At 39.6% G+C, this 17,065-nt stretch overlaps 1 protein-coding gene across 2 annotated transcripts in view; it reads right to left on the bottom strand.

The window, feature by feature from the left end:
* Window positions 1-414: 414 nt before the first annotated feature.
* LOC124552581 (myosin light chain 1) overlaps window positions 415-17,065 on the bottom strand; it is a 68,168-nt gene continuing 51,517 nt past the window's right edge. The window contains exons 4-7 of one of the 2 annotated variants that reach the window (XR_006967935.1): window positions 13,779-13,946; window positions 11,099-11,185; window positions 6,693-6,779; window positions 415-869 (exon numbers count right to left, since the gene is read on the bottom strand). Coding sequence is in view for 1 of the 2 variants with exons in the window: in XM_047126902.1 (XP_046982858.1) it covers window positions 811-869; window positions 11,099-11,185; window positions 13,779-13,946 (314 nt within the window). In the remaining variant the exon portion in view is untranslated. The remainder of the gene's footprint in view (window positions 870-6,692; window positions 6,780-11,098; window positions 11,186-13,778; window positions 13,947-17,065) is intronic. The other variant, XM_047126902.1, reaches the window with a different exon arrangement.

The following is a 17,065-nucleotide window of genomic DNA, read 5'->3' as shown; positions in this document are numbered from 1 at the left end:
AAAATTGATTGACTTCTTTTATTGTCTTACATCACAATCAAGAAAGCATTTGACAGTGCCACAGGCTAGACAAAACCACTTACTGCACAGTGAAATGGTAATCTAAGATAAGGCAATTGCTCAATCACAATCTCCATTGACAACACACCACAGAAAGATAAAAGTGGTGCAGGAATTATCTACAAATCAATCAGAATCTCCCACTTTGCAATTTTACATTCGGGACATGCCATTATGATGGTAGAATCCCAGTGTCTGATTGCTTATTTCTGTTTACATTTAGGTGTTTAAAAATGTCCAGTCAAAATGCTTCCATAAGATTTTTATTCTTTAATGTCTTTTAGAAATTTAAATTTACGGGAATTTGTACGTTTCGATACAGAAAAAATACACAGAAAGACAAACACATGCACATACAAGAGACAGCTGTTATTTCATACTTTATTGCAATTTTCCTTATCCTGTGTTCCAGATTACAGTTTGTTTTCCGGCAAAAGAGCAATAATTTTGAAGGCAGTGATGTACAAAAAAAAAAAAAAAAGAGCAGGACCACACCAGTTTATTTGACTCGACAGTTTATCTGTTGTACGACGGTCACTTTTGTCGACTTCTAGTCCACACTTCTTTGGCAGTTTCCTCCGGATTTGCTGTCCCGTCGCCTCCGCCCGGGCCGGTCGGCACTCCCGGCGCAGAGGACACCCGGCCGAGTCGGGCGAGCACCGCCGTTTCTGTAGCCATCGCTGGTGCAGTGGGTGCTGGAGGGTGTCGCATGGAGCTCGCCGGGCCCGCTACGTGTGCGCCGCCTGTGATCTACTTGGCCTCGGCCGGCTTCTCCTCTGGTGGTCCTGCGATGAGGCGCTTCAGGAAAGCTGCAGGAGCACACATTGGGGAGAGATATTAGAATCTGCTGGTGAAAACCATCTGGACACTTGTCTGAATCAGGTCAGTTACACCATATAAACACAGCGACACAAAATACGCTCTCTTTGCAAGACTGGGCACTGCCGGTTACGGAGATATGCAGTCAATAATAGCCCACTATAAATTTACTCATCTCCAGCACAATATAAAGAAGCAGTTAGACAGTTACAGTTCCTGGACAACAATCTTCAGATCTACAAAAAGTAAAGGGAAAAGGTTATCAGTTAGGGAAATCATACTAGTGAAAGATCAATCCATAACAAAACAGATTTAAAAATTCCATTTAAAAGCTAAGTCACAGTGATACAGTATAGCTCCTGATTCAACTGGTGTCATAAAGTAGATTTTTGTGAGTAAGGGTACACTGCAAACAGCAATTTGCCCATTTGCACTAGCAGCATAATAACACAGCCACCCTGAGCCTAACCATTGTGCTATCACCATATTAGCGCATTGGGCACATTTTCAGTACCTCCGACAATCATTATTTGTTACTCCTAACAATGCACTTTTTGACATCAGTTGCGTCAGGAGATATCTATCCTGCCTTAATGTTTAAACAGATTTCTTGATTTAATTATCATTTTTTATGTATCAAGCTTTCACCAAACCTGACCTTTAGCCATTTCCTTCTACTTTTGTGGACTTGAGAATGGTAGTTTGACAACTGAAACCAGTTACTTTTTATGTTCTGTTCAAGACAAATAAATTTACAGTACACCACTGTATCATACGAGTGTTAACAGTGGGATGAGTAGACAACCATTCAGAAGAGGTGTCAAGCAGTGGCTCACATGTAAATGAAAGCCTAAAAATCGTAGCTCAGCTTTTCAGTGGGTCTCCAACTCCTGCACTGTCATCATTCCCCCTCCAAATACATACACATAACGAAAGTATACAGGAGATACGTTGCTTAGTGCGGCGGTATGAATAAAGCGAGTCATCTTCAGTAGTGTGGAAGGGTAAATGTTGATAAGGAAGGTAAATACAGTGTGTGCAGTTGCCTGCCAGGGTAACTGCTTGTGCACAGGTGTGAGAATAAAGAGGGTAGTGTGGAGAGGGATACACAGGCACAGAAACGAGGTCAGACAGAAATGTGACCAGGAGGGGAAGTAAGGGTGAGGACTAGAAATGGAATGGGATTAAGCATAGGCATAGGCAAAGGGCAAGGATACGATAGAGGATAACACCCATCCGCACAGTTCTAAGTGGCTGGTGGCTGTTAAAGATGGCAGGAGTCTTGGAGAAGCCACAGGCATCACTCCAGTTCTGCCCATTACAACCGAGATAGTGAATGACCTCAGTTGGGCGCCACAACTGGGAGACTGTAGCTCTGCTATGAGGAAGACTGTAGATTCGACAGGTGACCTACAGTGTCCTTTATCTTCTCTATGTGACTATCTACAGTCCAATACCTAAGCATGGTGAGTGGTTGCCTTTACTCACGTCACTGTTCAATTTCCACTGATTTTCTCTTATCATCTAAAGAACGTTATAAATGTCAGATGTATTGGTGGGTTTATTGGAGTATCAATTTAATGATTAAAATTTCTCGGTTTAATAACTGGATATTGACAGGTTCCTCCTCCCCCAAGTAGCATAACTTTCCTTTCGCCTTTGGCTAACCTTGGTGGTGGTGGTGGTGGTGGTGGTGGTGGTGGTGTGTGTGTGTGTGTGTGTGTGTGTGTGTGTGTGTGTGTGTGTAAAATACTAGGTGTACGGTGGTTCTTATCCCACTTTGAACTACAGTTCCACTGTAACTCTGTGTGTGAGTAAAGGTATGCCTAGTGTGTTGTTCAAATACCTTGCTTCATTACTTGGCTGGAATTCTAATTGTATTTGGAGAGATAGTGTCTCAGTGGACATAAAATCAGTCACCTCCAGCAGGCCCAAATTACTGTGATACCATCTGCACAAGTGATGTAGGAGATATCGACACTTGACCATTCTTGTAGGTCTGTCAGATTTCTTCTCTCATATTTGGAACACGTTTGCAGGTAATTACACACATTCTGAATATGATTCAAATTCATGGATTTTGTAAGTCAGCTAAGCTTAATTACTCTTTAACATTTTACATATCAAGCATCTAACTATAGTCAAATAGCTGCAAAAACTGGTCTCATAGAATACATTTTCAGTACGATGATAAACAAGAGAGATAAGTTGCTCAGTATCTCTATTCCCAGTGTGCATCAAGTCAACTGAGGAGCCATTTCTATCTAATTTAAAACATCAGTTGAACAAGGCAGTCTACTCAGTGACACTACTTTTTGCAAAGTCCTACTGCCCGGCATGTACAGTGACCACCTTGTGGCACAGCACTGTTATGTCTACCCACTTGGCACAGGCTTCCCGTTACTTCACTGTAACTTACAAATCTGTGTGAGTAAACATCTCATAAACGTAATTCTGCTATAGATATCTGTATGACACACTTCCTTTTGAATATTCATTCCAAAACAAACCAATAAGAGACTAGTGATGCTGCAGCATAGCATTTTCTACCTCAAGTTCTGATATACTCAGGACAGCCCAATCTTTCAGTCATCTGTAGAATAATGTGACAGTTTCAACTACTGAAACAAACAGCACAGTCAAAAATCTGCCAGTCACACCACCTACTTCATTCTGTGTATTCCTTCTAGGCCAAAACTGATCAACTGGTCCTCACTGGCCCCATCCACACGTTACATACAGTGTACGCGACAGACCCTACTCTGTAGTTCCTCCGTCACACACTTTAAGTGCACTTGGAATATGATCTACCTCTTTCTGTTTTGTAGATAACCATGTGAAATGACTTAGCTTTGAGATGTCAAGTGACTGATTTTATGCGATTAAGCTTATATAGAAACAACAAGATAAATGTTTTATGTGCATTCTGGCCAACTTCCCACTTCAATTTGTCTCCATGTATTACTTCAACAGTCCTATATTAAATCTCACAGTATTAATACACATCGCCTCAATCGAGAATGTGACTCAAATTTGGGGTGTGTTGCATTGCAATGTATAAGGTCCTTCACTTCCTTCTGTGGTGTTTTATTATTTTTAAAACTGCAGAATAGTGACTGGCTCTTACTACATAATTTAATAGCACCACAGCAGAAGTGATCATGATTAGAAAAGAAAAAAAAAGTGTTTTTGCCCCAGGACAGTGTCCCTGCTGACACATCAGCTTCTGTGATGGCACAAGTATGGGAGAAAGGAAAACAAAGGTTTAAGTCTGGTTGAAAATGGACTCTCCAGAGCCCAGCTTAACGCCTATAACTGGCACTGAAATGCTGCAGTGCTTGTAAGCTGCAGTTTTAATGACTGGACAATTAAGTATCGGTATCTCAACTGTTTATCGTTTACAGCTAAACACTGAAAAGCTCATATAAGAAACATTGCTGCCTCTTGAAAATGTGCTGGTGTCAGATCCTATAAATCACAGTTAATTGTATGAAGGACATTATAATGGGTTTTATTTTCAACATTGTAATTTAAACTTTTAGTGTATGAATTGTCTGGCTGTAATTCTGTTATGTACCACATGACACAGCCAGTACTGTGATCACACTTCAGTTCACAACTAAAAATATAATACACTTGCGATGTATTCATATTTACCTCAAGTGTGCTGAGTGTGACAAGATCTATGATTCATTTGGCATAGGAACTGATATGTCTCCATGTTTTTAATATACTATTACCATGAAGGAATACACTGATAACTTAACATGCATAAAACTGTGACATGCCTTCAGCTGCCTTTCATTCATCAGTTTTTGTTCACCGACCTGGGCTCTTTGCATATGGAGTACTGTGCTATAGTGTACAATAAACTTAAGTTTTATTTGTTGTCTTATTTAATATCTCGTGTTCTGTTCAATTTCTATTTTGGGATATTCCAAACTTCCAAAAACACGAGGAATGAGAATGGAGATATCAGAATGAAATTAAACATTTTATAATCTACTGAAAGGCTAACCAGCAGCAGACACCTAGTATACATTTCAGTGTATTTTTACTTTAAAATACATTAACTTTCAGTGTCAATTTACTTTTTTATATCCATTGCATATCTTGCAAAAATGATTCAGTTAATATTTCAAATCATTAGAAAAAAATTTGAAGCATTAATTGTGTATGGGGCTATTTTATTTAGAATAACAGAGACTGACAATGATTTTAGATGCTGCTCCCATACATAGTTATTTTAAAGATAATAATCAGTCATCAGGTGAAGTCATTCAATTGGATGGCACTTTGGTGACGTATGTCCCTAATCTTCCCCCCAGTTATATGACTGGGAAAAGGGGACCTCAGTTTAATATGGAATCCAGACCACATGTCATTTCTGGTGACTCCGCACATCATCATTGAGAGGTGAAGCCAGTCAAAATTTTCGTGGTCTTACTGAGATTTGATCTCATAATTTCTCAGTTTCCATGCGTACATTTTAATGGTAGACCATTGAGCCTGACATTTATTTAAATAAACTCTGATTTCTCTACAAAGGAGTAGCATGATAGCTTGATAAATAGATATATTTATGCACATCACAAAGAACTTCAACTTTTTCTTATTTTAAGATAACATTTGATAACAATAAGATACATTAAATAACATTCCACTACCTGAAGATGGGTACAATGCCTAATTGGTTTTGGAAGTGAAGTGAGGTCACTTTTGTTGGATTATGAACACTTCTCTTCCAAAATATGTTCCTGCAAGATGTCTGCCTGTGGGCTGTGCTCAAAGGATGGGCATATTGCTCGAAGACTCCACAGTCAAATGGCTTTCGCAGAATACAGAGGTGGAAATTACTATCCGTACAGACCTAGTTTTCAACAGCCACTTTTCTCTGTTAAGTAATACAGTAAATTACTACAATACCCAAAATGTTGTCTTGCACTTTCTGCAGTACGAGTTGTCACATTCATTGTGTCTAGTGGAGACAAATAAACACTTTCAACATTGTCTACAGAGAGACTGTATTCTGTTCTGATATCTCCATTTCCAAACACGGGTTTTACAATTGGTTGAGACCTTCCCCAAAAGAATTCTCCTACACATTTAACAATAATTTATCTTTTAAATCAGAGAGTGTTCCATTCATTTTACTGTGCATGCCATTTAAGATTTAGATGAGTAAACTTAGTGTTTTGAGATCTCTATTGAATTTAATATTTACATATATTTAGGTAGATATAAATAAAATGTATTATTTGACACAAGCTTGCTAGCATTAAAGATCATAAGCTGACATATAGAAAGCACTATCTTTTGACTGCATTAGTTTGTATCTGTGTACACTTCGCTATACATGTCTGTGTCTTGTATGTTAATTTGTAATGTGCCATTTCTTAAAAAGGAAAACATTTATAGAAATTTTTTGACAAAATCAAATTTCAGATAGTTTTAGTTCCTTATTTACAACATATACACTCATAAAAACAACAATTAAATCTCAAAGAATTTTGTGAAATGTTGTTAACTATAGACAAGTTGTGGCATTGTCAGTTCAACATATAATCCTTTTTTAAAAAGAGAAGAGCAGATAATTTTTTAATGTCAAGGAAGTTGTGAGAAAATTATGTAAAAAATAATGCATGCAAGATGTGTTATCCCATTTCTCCGGCACACTGAAAAAATTTTAAAGCAGTATGACAACAAGAGATAAAAAAATAAAAACACACTTAGGCTCCACATAACACAGCCAACACAGAAACATGAAAGACAGTAAAACAAACATAATAATCACATACGAGCACAGTACTTACGATGGACATTAAATTTTGTTACACTTAATGCAATGAGTCTTTGGACTTCTAAGGTGACCATCTATGACATCAGCCGTTTGATGAATGCTGAAAATAGGGGACAATCACACAAACGTTATTAAACAAAACACCACAACTGGGGCTTTCGGAAACTTTAGGTGCCCTGCTGACATTTGTGTCCAGAATAGTCACACTGCACAGGTCACCGATGCATTGTACATGTGTGTGGAAGCCCACACCGTCCAACAGCAGGTATACACTACAGCGTATAATGTATGAGTTGCATAGACAAAAGGGGGCAAAAATCTCAGGGATAAATTCCTCGAATGCAGAGGAGATAAAATGTTACATCAACATGAGACACACATTGTTTTACAGGTCTACAAAGGGGGTGTATATTGTAGCTAGTAAACCTGATATGTTGCTTTACGTTGTGCATCCTCACCCTTACGTGGATTGTCAAAGCATCCACATTGACCTCATTCACAGGACAGGGCTTGTTGGCTCACTAAGACTAGAACTTGTTCTGAAATTCCTAGCCCATTGCACATTTTCTGTCAACCTCACACAGTTCGATCACGAAATGTCAAACAAAACTATCGGTGCCCTACAACATGAAGTTTAATATGAGGTACGTACTCAAGAGGAGATGTAGCAGCTGAAGCTGAGATTACAGCCTGGAATAAAGAGTGCCGACAATACGGCCACCAATGCAGCCGATGATACATCACTGACCTAAAGATTGAGCTTGACACATTTTCAAAATTTTCCATTTCCCAAATGTGAAATGGAAGACACCGCAGCATATCCCTAATGCAGAATAAATAACATACCTACACTAAACACTTTCAATTACTAAATATTTTTGAAATACAGGTTCAGTCATCAGTAGAGCCACATCTGAGGTATCACAAGACAACTGTAAAGAAACTACATGGCACACAGAAAGCAGACACGTATCAGTGGACAGAGTACATCTTCAAAACACACACACACACACACACACACACACACACACACACACACACACACACACACGCCAATATTGAGCACTTATAATGCTCTATCCACTGACATGTCAATTTTCTTTACATCTCATAGTTTTCACGCAGTTGCCTTCTAAAACCCTGGAGGTACAAATAACGATGTATCATAAATCTGTACCCTCCCCCTTACACCTACAAGTACATACGTCTCACTCCAATGACGACGATACTTTATCGTGCCACACTGTTCAGTGCACATGTGACTTTACACCGTAAATAATTAACTGTTTATGATTTTAATACAGTAAAAAAATTAGTTCTCCTTTTTTAGGAGCTGAGTGAGTTGAATGCTTATTCTGACCATAAATGAGAATAGTGGTGTTGGAGAGGACGTTCTATTTAGTAATTAATTCCTGAACCATTCCAGAAACATACTGGCACAACCACATTTTCTTCCTTCATGTGCAACAAGTATATTCCCGAAATTTTGCCCCATTTACTTGTTATATCATTCACTTCCACCACCTCCTTGAACAATGGTAGATATTTCTTTGAAAAAGAAATGTGCATATCAAAGTGTCATGGGAGTCTGACAATATTTGGTTGCAGTATGAGATTCTGGACACAAAGCAGCTTGCTCTCCAGTGAGCAGATGTAACATTATAATTATTTGCATGCAAGAAATACATTAGCAGCATCACCTGTTCTGTAAAGGTGAGCACAAGTGTTGGAAAAGGGCAGAAATGAACAGCAACCAACAGAGTACATTGTCACTCTCAAAGTGCCAACATTTTCTTCTTCTTCTTTTTTTGAAATTGTGGGCTTTTCTGAATGAATTAAGTTCACTACCTGAATTACACCAGAATTTACCTCAGCTCTGTGCTAAAAGCCTTAGAGGGACACACATTGGTTTGCATATTAATTGTGAAACTATATAAATTTTGCTAGATTTGCATATCTAATATGGAACTACATTGTTTTTTTAAACATAAGAAAAATCTGTTGTAGTGATCAAAAATAATTCTGTTGAGAGTCAGAGTACTTTCCTCGCAGAATCTTACACACCATAAATGTGATAAAAGTTTCCTGGAATGGTAGTCTAAATTCAAAATCTCACACGCAAATGTATATTACAAAACATCCACCCTTCTCTTTCTCTGTGAATGTATGTGTGTGGGAGGGGGTGGGGGTGGGGGGGTTGCGAGCATGCACGCTCATGTGTGTTTTACTGATTATGTACATTATGAAAGTCAGTATTTAATCTGCACATAAATAATGATACTCAACAGGCTATTGTATTAAGCGTGGTGGAACACGCCTCATACATCTGTCTCCCCCTGCCCCAGTTCTATTCAAATGGGTTACTGTATAAATCATTTCTATACTGTCCCATGTGTATTTTAATCCCTCTCATCCTGTTTTTATGTTTTTCCCACATGAAACTTGCTAGTTACAAGCAAATATCTGAATTCCTACCACCATCTCCCCCTCCAGTCTCATTAATAGGTGAATGTTACCCACGAACAATTCCCACAAGTTTTATACTACTACACCCCCTTTGCAGATGTGCTAACCCTTCCCCAATTCCCCACATATGGTTGGTTTTAAATATCCAATCGAAACTGACCCAATGGCAGATCATGAGCACTGTGCTCAAATCTTTTCTACTCATGCATATTATCTTGCATTTATCACCAATTCAGACAATATGTCATTTGTTACACCAGCCTTATATTCCATCTGTTACTTGAAATGACTCTAACAAGAAAGATGTCATCTTGCAGGACAGTTGACGTGGTTCTACCCATCAAGAATTATTCCTAGAGTATACGACAATCATTGTGTCGGTGGTGTTAGTAAATAGTGTGATGGTGTCTAATGCCTCCGCAGGGGGGGGGATTACTGTTCAACTTAGATCAAAATTTGTAAGGTATTGTGAAAAGTACATAAATATTTTACATGAGCAGTGCTAATGTTAGGTTACATGCTGTTTTCTGTCTAAGTAATGCATTATATTTTCCTGCCTACTACTGTGCCATCAGTGCCAAAATTTGTGTGCTGTTTCAACAGGTTGCTTGTGTGCGTACTGAAAATAAAAACAGCCACCTAGGGTAAACAAAATGTTACAACAGCATTAATTTTTTAATATGGAAGTGTATCCTGTCAGTCAAAACGATCTTAAAGATATTTCTATATCAATATTTGGGTATAATTGTGTAGACTGCAAAATGCACGAGTAAACTCTGAACCGATGCCATTATCATGAAATATGTTTAAATTGGATCACAATAATTTATTTTATTCTAGAGAGTTCAGCTCCATCATTTATAGCTAATATTTCAAGACCTTTCATTACTCTACTCGAAACGATTCCCTTTTGTGTCAGCAAACAAAATTTTTATGAGATTCGTGACAATCTTAAGCCTTGTTTAATGTACCTGACTCTGGCCTTGAGCAAGTCTGTTGTGCAACTAACATGTGAAACCAAAATCAAATTTTGAGATCAAATTATTACAAACAAAAGTAAGTGGTCTAATTACTTACTTCAAAAGTCTGCCTCCATTATGAAACACACAATATAGCTTATTTATATTGGCTGCTGTTCTTTTCTGAAAGTCTATGATTTCCATTTTTATGTCTCTTACTTCATAACAAAAAAACCACACACATTTAGAAACTAAGGGATAAATTAAATGCAAAATTAAATGCATTCATAATCATCTCAGCTTACTTACTAAGAAAAGAATATGGAGAAAACTTTGCATTCATGTTATTAATGAAGAAAAGTGGTTCGAAGAATAAAAAAGCACTAAGAGTATTTATGGTATCCACGAGTCCTATGAGGAACCAAAAATACCTGCAGTAAAATTTGGAGAGGGCAAGAAAGAGCATAGATCTGAACTATTCGTGTAATGGAGTGTGGCTCTCAATTCAGTATGTTAAACTATTATTTATTAAGTCACTTTACCATCTATGCTTGGTTCAAATTTTGCAATTGATTTCAAACTAAATGCTTGATTTGTCAGTTCAACATAATTTCTCCTGACCCCATACCGACGATCTTGAAAATATGTGCTTGTGAATTTTTCATACATATGAAAATAGGCCTACTTGTAGAATTTTAAATGAAAATGAGGGTAGCATGCAATACGTAACAGATGCATGAATAGCTCAACTCCCTCCTATTACCAACTGCATGTGCCCACATTTTTAGTTTTAAATTCTACAAGTATTTTCACAGCTATTAAAAATTCACAAGCACAAATTTTCAGGACTATATGGAGCTATGAGCAATTGGTTCATATATGTGCCCAGTTGTGTATCCACAGAATAGCTAAAACTATGCTCTCTAAAAACTTAAAAAAAGAAAAACTGGAATGAAGACTGCTTTACACAAATAACTTTGCGATGTATACATACGAGCATAGGGAACAAAACCGTCCTCATCCTCAGGGTCCAGGCACTCCTTCAGGATGGACTCACACTCTTCATCTGTCAGTCTCTCACCTGTAACATTTATTTATCTACCATTTGATCATTGTTTAGGGCGACACTGATTACGTCAGTATATGTTTACAGCAGCAAGTACAGGGTTAATTATAATTTGAGCACTTATATTATTATTTTGCAATGGACTTTTACATACATGTTAACTAATTAATGAAAACATGGTCCAAATGAAAATTTTAACACTAGTTTAATTTATTACACAAAGGCATCCGATTTAAATTTCTGCTGCAGTGGATGAGCAATAAGAAAAAAAAATTTCAAGTTTAATTTTCATTGAGGTGTGTCTGTGTGTGTTAGTAAAAAGTAAACTCGAAATTTTACCGATTTTTTTATATATTAAATTTGGATTGTTACAGGTACTCATTTCAACTACAAGATAAATCTACTACCTGTATTATCCACGTATATATGTGCAAAAAAGTCGTTTTGCTTTAACCACATTCGTGGTAGTACTGGGCAAAACTTTCCGAGTGTGACAAATGTCGTCTGGACCAATGGGCTCATCGGTCAGGACGCGTGTGAGGCGAGCAAATGGGCGATGTGCCTTTTTTATGCCCCCCCCCCCTCCCGCGCTGAAATTTAAACCTGCCTCGTTGGGAATTTTGTTCGGTGTAACTTCTAGAATAAGCTGCAGCCTGTCTTTCACTCGAAGTTGGTTTCGAGTCGGTGAAGCCAACGAATAAATCGGAAGACACTTGGGGGCAGTTAGCGAGCATTCCATTACTGATTCAGAAAAGTGTTGATCGTAACCTGTATATCTTACGGATAGTCACTATAGTGATCCACGTCATTGCTGTACAATTTATCAAGTGTGAATTACTTGTCACAAGTTGTTCACTACCGTATTCTTGAATAATTTTCACCTCGCAAAGGTGTGGTTAGAGCTTCAGTGGCATCGTGAAATTCACGAGCTGCACAGTTCTGCGATAGTTGCAGCACGTCCCTAACTGCAGTTATCTCCATTGTCATGGACACCGAAAGGTTCTAAATAAATCATGATATTAAATTTTAGCTTTAATTCATCTCAACAAAATGCGCCACCTGCTTGCTGTAGCTTTGTTGGTTACTGCTGAGAGCCACATTTATACAATAACTTAAGTTCCCGTCACATCTCCTCTGAGATGTGACGGGAACTTCCAACATTCCTCGAGAAACACCCAAGTAACTCCATTAACGTTATTAACATTGACGTTTTGCTGCAGTATTATAGGTTAAAGTAGCTTGTAAGATCTTCTACGTCCATGTATTATCGAATAATGTTGGTAGGTATTGCTGGGGTAGGAGCTTTTACGCTATACATCAGATGTTGTCAACGTGTCTCCGTGTCAAGCTGGCGGCAGCCAATATATTTATATTGGCCAATGATGACTGTAAACTAGACAGGATGTTAAATCGAACACCTTTCAGCCGTCTATTTCCAAACTGTTATCGCAAGAAAAAAAATAACAATTTGGAAATTAGACGGCTGAAATGTGTTTGATTTGACATCCTGTACCGATCAGCCGAGTCCTGTAATCATCTCTGAAAAGATGGACATACTGAAACTTGTTAACTATATAAGTTTTTATACCGCTATCGTACGAATAAATCGTTGTACGTGCACAGTCTTTCCTTCACATTCTGCTTTTGTTGGATACTGGCACATCTTGAACGTAGAAATGTTATTAAAGACATGGTTTTAAATTCTATTCTTGGTTGCCGTGTCTAGTTACGAATTACTCGAGCTTGTGTGGCCGGCTTTTCTTAAATTGCTGCTTTTATCGCTCACAGCTGTTTCTTTTATTGGCATATAAAGCTTTGTTGCATTATTTGTGTTGAAATATTATTAGTAAGTTTTTCCAAAGGTCGAATTTACGTTGTGGTGATCGGTTGTTACGATATAATCAAACAATGGAAAATCCAGGATGGAATGTAACAATATTATGAAAAGGAAAGTTACTACTTACCATATAGCGGAGATGTAGAGTCGTAGATAGGCACAACAAAAAGACTCTCACAATTAAAGCTTTCGGCCATTATAGCTAGCTATTTTTCGTTTCAGTCCCTGGAGAAATTCTTGGTATTCAACACAACAATCTTGCCGGGATGTTTCCTTTCAAAGGGCACGGCCGACTTCCTTTCCCGTCTTTCCCTAATCCGATGAGAACGATGACCTCGCTGTCTGGTCTCCTTCTCCAAAACAACCAACCAACCACAACAATCTTACCATAGTAAGTTCTAGGTTGCGATCAAACTGAATTTTCGGAGAAAATCACTTCTTTTGCTGGAGGCCTAAAACACACACGCATGAAGTTTAACATTGTAATCAAAGTTCTCAAATAGTTTGACAGATTTACTTCAAATTTTTACACGATACACTAATAAACACACACACACGTGTGTGTGTGTGTGTGTGTGTGTGTTGGTTCCAGCAAACGAGGAGATTTTCTTCGAAAATTGAGTTTGATCGAACCCTAGAACCTATTACGTTAAGATAGGTGTTGTGCTGAATACTCAGTAGTTCTTCTGTGACTGAAGCGAAAAAGCCTTAGATCCTTGGCTGTACAAGTCAGCTGTCCCGCCATTATGACCTCAGCCGTGGCAAGCTTACCGAGCGACAGCAGTGTGTGGGACAGCTCGGCCGACAGCATCTTGCCGTCCTCCGCCTTGTCGTACAGCTTGAGACACTCCAGGAAGTCCTCGTACGATCCCACCTCCTTCTCCTTCTTCACCTGCGAGAAGATGGGCAAGAAGTCTTCGATCTTCAGCTTCTTCTCGTCTGCACAACACAACGAAAACAACTTACTCTCACCGCTGTTTGTTGCACTAACTTATCCACACATCTTTAAGAATTTGCAAGGAATCGATGTTGTCACCAATAACGTAATAACAGTGGCGAACAAACATGGTTACATGTAATACTTCATTACATTACACAGTGTGAACATAAAGTCAGGGAACACTTATTGCATAAGAACTAAACATTACGTCATTACGGTAATCGAATTCTTGCCATACCCGTCCCAGCATGGCATCGTCGACTGTGGCAGTCGCTTCCCGTATTCTCTCCCGGAGCTCTGATCTTTAATGTGTCCCCACAGAAAATAGCCACACAGAGTGAGATCTAGTGATAGGGGACGCCATTTCATGAAACAGCCTTTCCCTTCTGCAGCACGCCACGTTTACGTCTAGCGCTGACTAACGGCAAATTACCAAATTCTATACACATTCTTATTAATTTTTCTAGAAAGAAATACTTCATATCTCAAAATTCATCTTTCAGTGGAAGGTGTTGTCATCCAGAAACCCTTTTAATTTGTTCTTAAATGCTGATTGGCTATCTGTCAGACTTTTAATGCTATTTGGTAAATAATCAAAGAGTTTTGTGGCGGCATAATTCACCGCTTTCTGTACCAAAGTCAAATTTAGCCCAGAATAGTAAAGATCATCCTTTCTTCTAGTGTTGCAGCTATGCACTTTGCTATTATTTTTGAACTGGGATGGGCTATTAACAACAAATTTCATACATGAATATATGTATTGTGAAGGTACTGTGAATATCCCTACTTGCTTAAATAAATGTCTGCAAGGTAATCTTTGGTGGGCTCCAGCTATTATTCTGATTTCACGCTTTTGCAAATGAATTAACCCTAAATATGATGCCATATGAAAGCAGTGAATGAAAATAGGTATAGTAGGGTAATTTACTGATATGTTTATTACCAAAATTTGCAATAACTGTAACAGCAGAAGTAGCTGAACTGAAAGGTTTCAGCAGAATATGAATGAGTTTTTTAAAGTTCAATTTCTCATCAATGCACACACCCAGAAATTTTGAATACTCTGTCTTAGCAACAGAGTTCTGTTCAAAGTCTGTAGTTATCAATGGTGTTATGCCATTTACTGTATAGAACTGTATATACCGTGTCTTCTCAAAATTTTGTGAGAATCCATTTGTAGAGAATTATTTACAATTTCCTCAGCTAATTCTTATTTGTTGAGTATGATTACTATACTTGTATCACCAGCAAAAAGAATTAGCATTGCATCTTCATGAATATGGAGCGGCAAGTCATTAATATGTACACTCCTGGAAATTGAAATAAGAACACCGTGAATTCATTGTCCCAGGAAGGGGAAACTTTATTGACACATTCCTGGGGTCAGATACATCACATGATCACACTGACAGAACCACAGGCACATAGACACAGGCAACAGAGCATGCACAATGTCGGCACTAGTACAGTGTATATCCACCTTTCGCAGCAATGCAGGCTGCTATTCTCCCATGGAGACGATCGTAGAGATGCTGGATGTAGTCCTGTGGAACGGCTTGCCATGCCATTTCCACCTGGCGCCTCAGTTGGACCAGCGTTCGTGCTGGACGTGCAGACCGCGTGAGACGACGCTTCATCCAGTCCCAAACATGCTCAATGGGGGACAGATCCGGAGATCTTGCTGGCCAGGGTAGTTGACTTACACCTTCTAGAGCACGTTGGGTGGCACGGGATACATGCGGACGTGCATTGTCCTGTTGGAACAGCAAGTTCCCCTGCCGGTCTAGGAATGGTAGAACGATGGGTTCGATGACGGTTTGGATGTACCGTGCACCATTCAGTGTCCCCTCGACGATCACCAGTGGTGTACGGCCAGTGTAGGAGATCGCTCCCCACACCATGATGCCGGGTGTTGGCCCTGTGTGCCTCGGTCGTATGCAGTCCTGATTGTGGCGCTCACCTGCACGGTGCCAAACACGCATACGACCATCATTGGCACCAAGGCAGAAGCGACTCTCATCGCTGAAGACGACACGTCTCCATTCGTCCCTCCATTCACGCCTGTCGCGACACCACTGGAGGCGGGCTGCACGATGTTGGGGCGTGAGCGGAAGACGGCCTAACGGTGTGCGGGACCGTAGCCCAGCTTCATGGAGACGGTTGCGAATGGTCCTCGCCCATACCCCAGGAGCAACAGTGTCCCTAATTTGCTGGGAAGTGGCGGTGCGGTCCCCTACGGCACTGCGTAGGATCCTACGGTCTTGGCGTGCATCCGTGCGTCGCTACGGTCCGGTCCCAGGTCGACGGGCACGTGCACCTTCCGCCGACCACTGGCGACAACATCGATGTACTGTGGAGACCTCACGCCCCACGTGTTGAGCAATTCGGCGGTACGTCTACCCGGCCTCCCGCATGCCCACTATACGCCCTCGCTCAAAGTCCGTCAACTGCACATACGGTTCACGTCCACGCTGTCGCGGCATGCTACCAGTGTTAAAGACTGCGATGGAGCTCCGTATGCCACGGCAAACTGGCTGACACTGACGGCGGCGGTGCACAAATGCTGCGCAGCTAGCGCCATTCGACGGCCAACACCGCGGTTCCTGGTGTGTCCGCTGTGCCGTACGTGTGATCATTGCTTGTACAGCCCTCTCGCAGTGTCCGGAGCAAGTATGGTGGGTCTGACACACCGTTGTCAATGTGTTCTTTTTTCCATTTCCAGGAGTGTATTAAGAAGAATAGGGGACCCAAGATTGAACTATGTGGGACACTGTTCTTGATATTTTCCCAGTTACAGTACTCTATTGGTTTTTTGCGGACTATCTGTCATCGTTAATTTCAAGTTTCTGCATTCTCCCAGTTAAATATGAATTAAACCATTTGTGCACTTTCCCACTCATACCACAATACTTAAGCGTACCTAGAAGAATTTTATGATTCACACAGTCAAATGCCTTTGAGAGTTCATAAAAAATCCCAATGGTTGATGTTTCGTTATTGAGAGCATTTAATATTTAATCATTGAAAGCATATATAGAATTTTCTGTTGAAAAACCTTTTTTAAAACCAAACTGACATTTTATTAATACTTCATTTTTACAAATATGCGGAGCTATTT

The sequence above is a fragment of the Schistocerca americana genome, chromosome 10 (genome assembly GCF_021461395.2).
Source record: "Schistocerca americana isolate TAMUIC-IGC-003095 chromosome 10, iqSchAmer2.1, whole genome shotgun sequence".
Taxonomy (NCBI): domain Eukaryota; kingdom Metazoa; phylum Arthropoda; class Insecta; order Orthoptera; family Acrididae; genus Schistocerca; species Schistocerca americana.
This window is presented reverse-complemented; position numbering and strand designations above follow the sequence as displayed.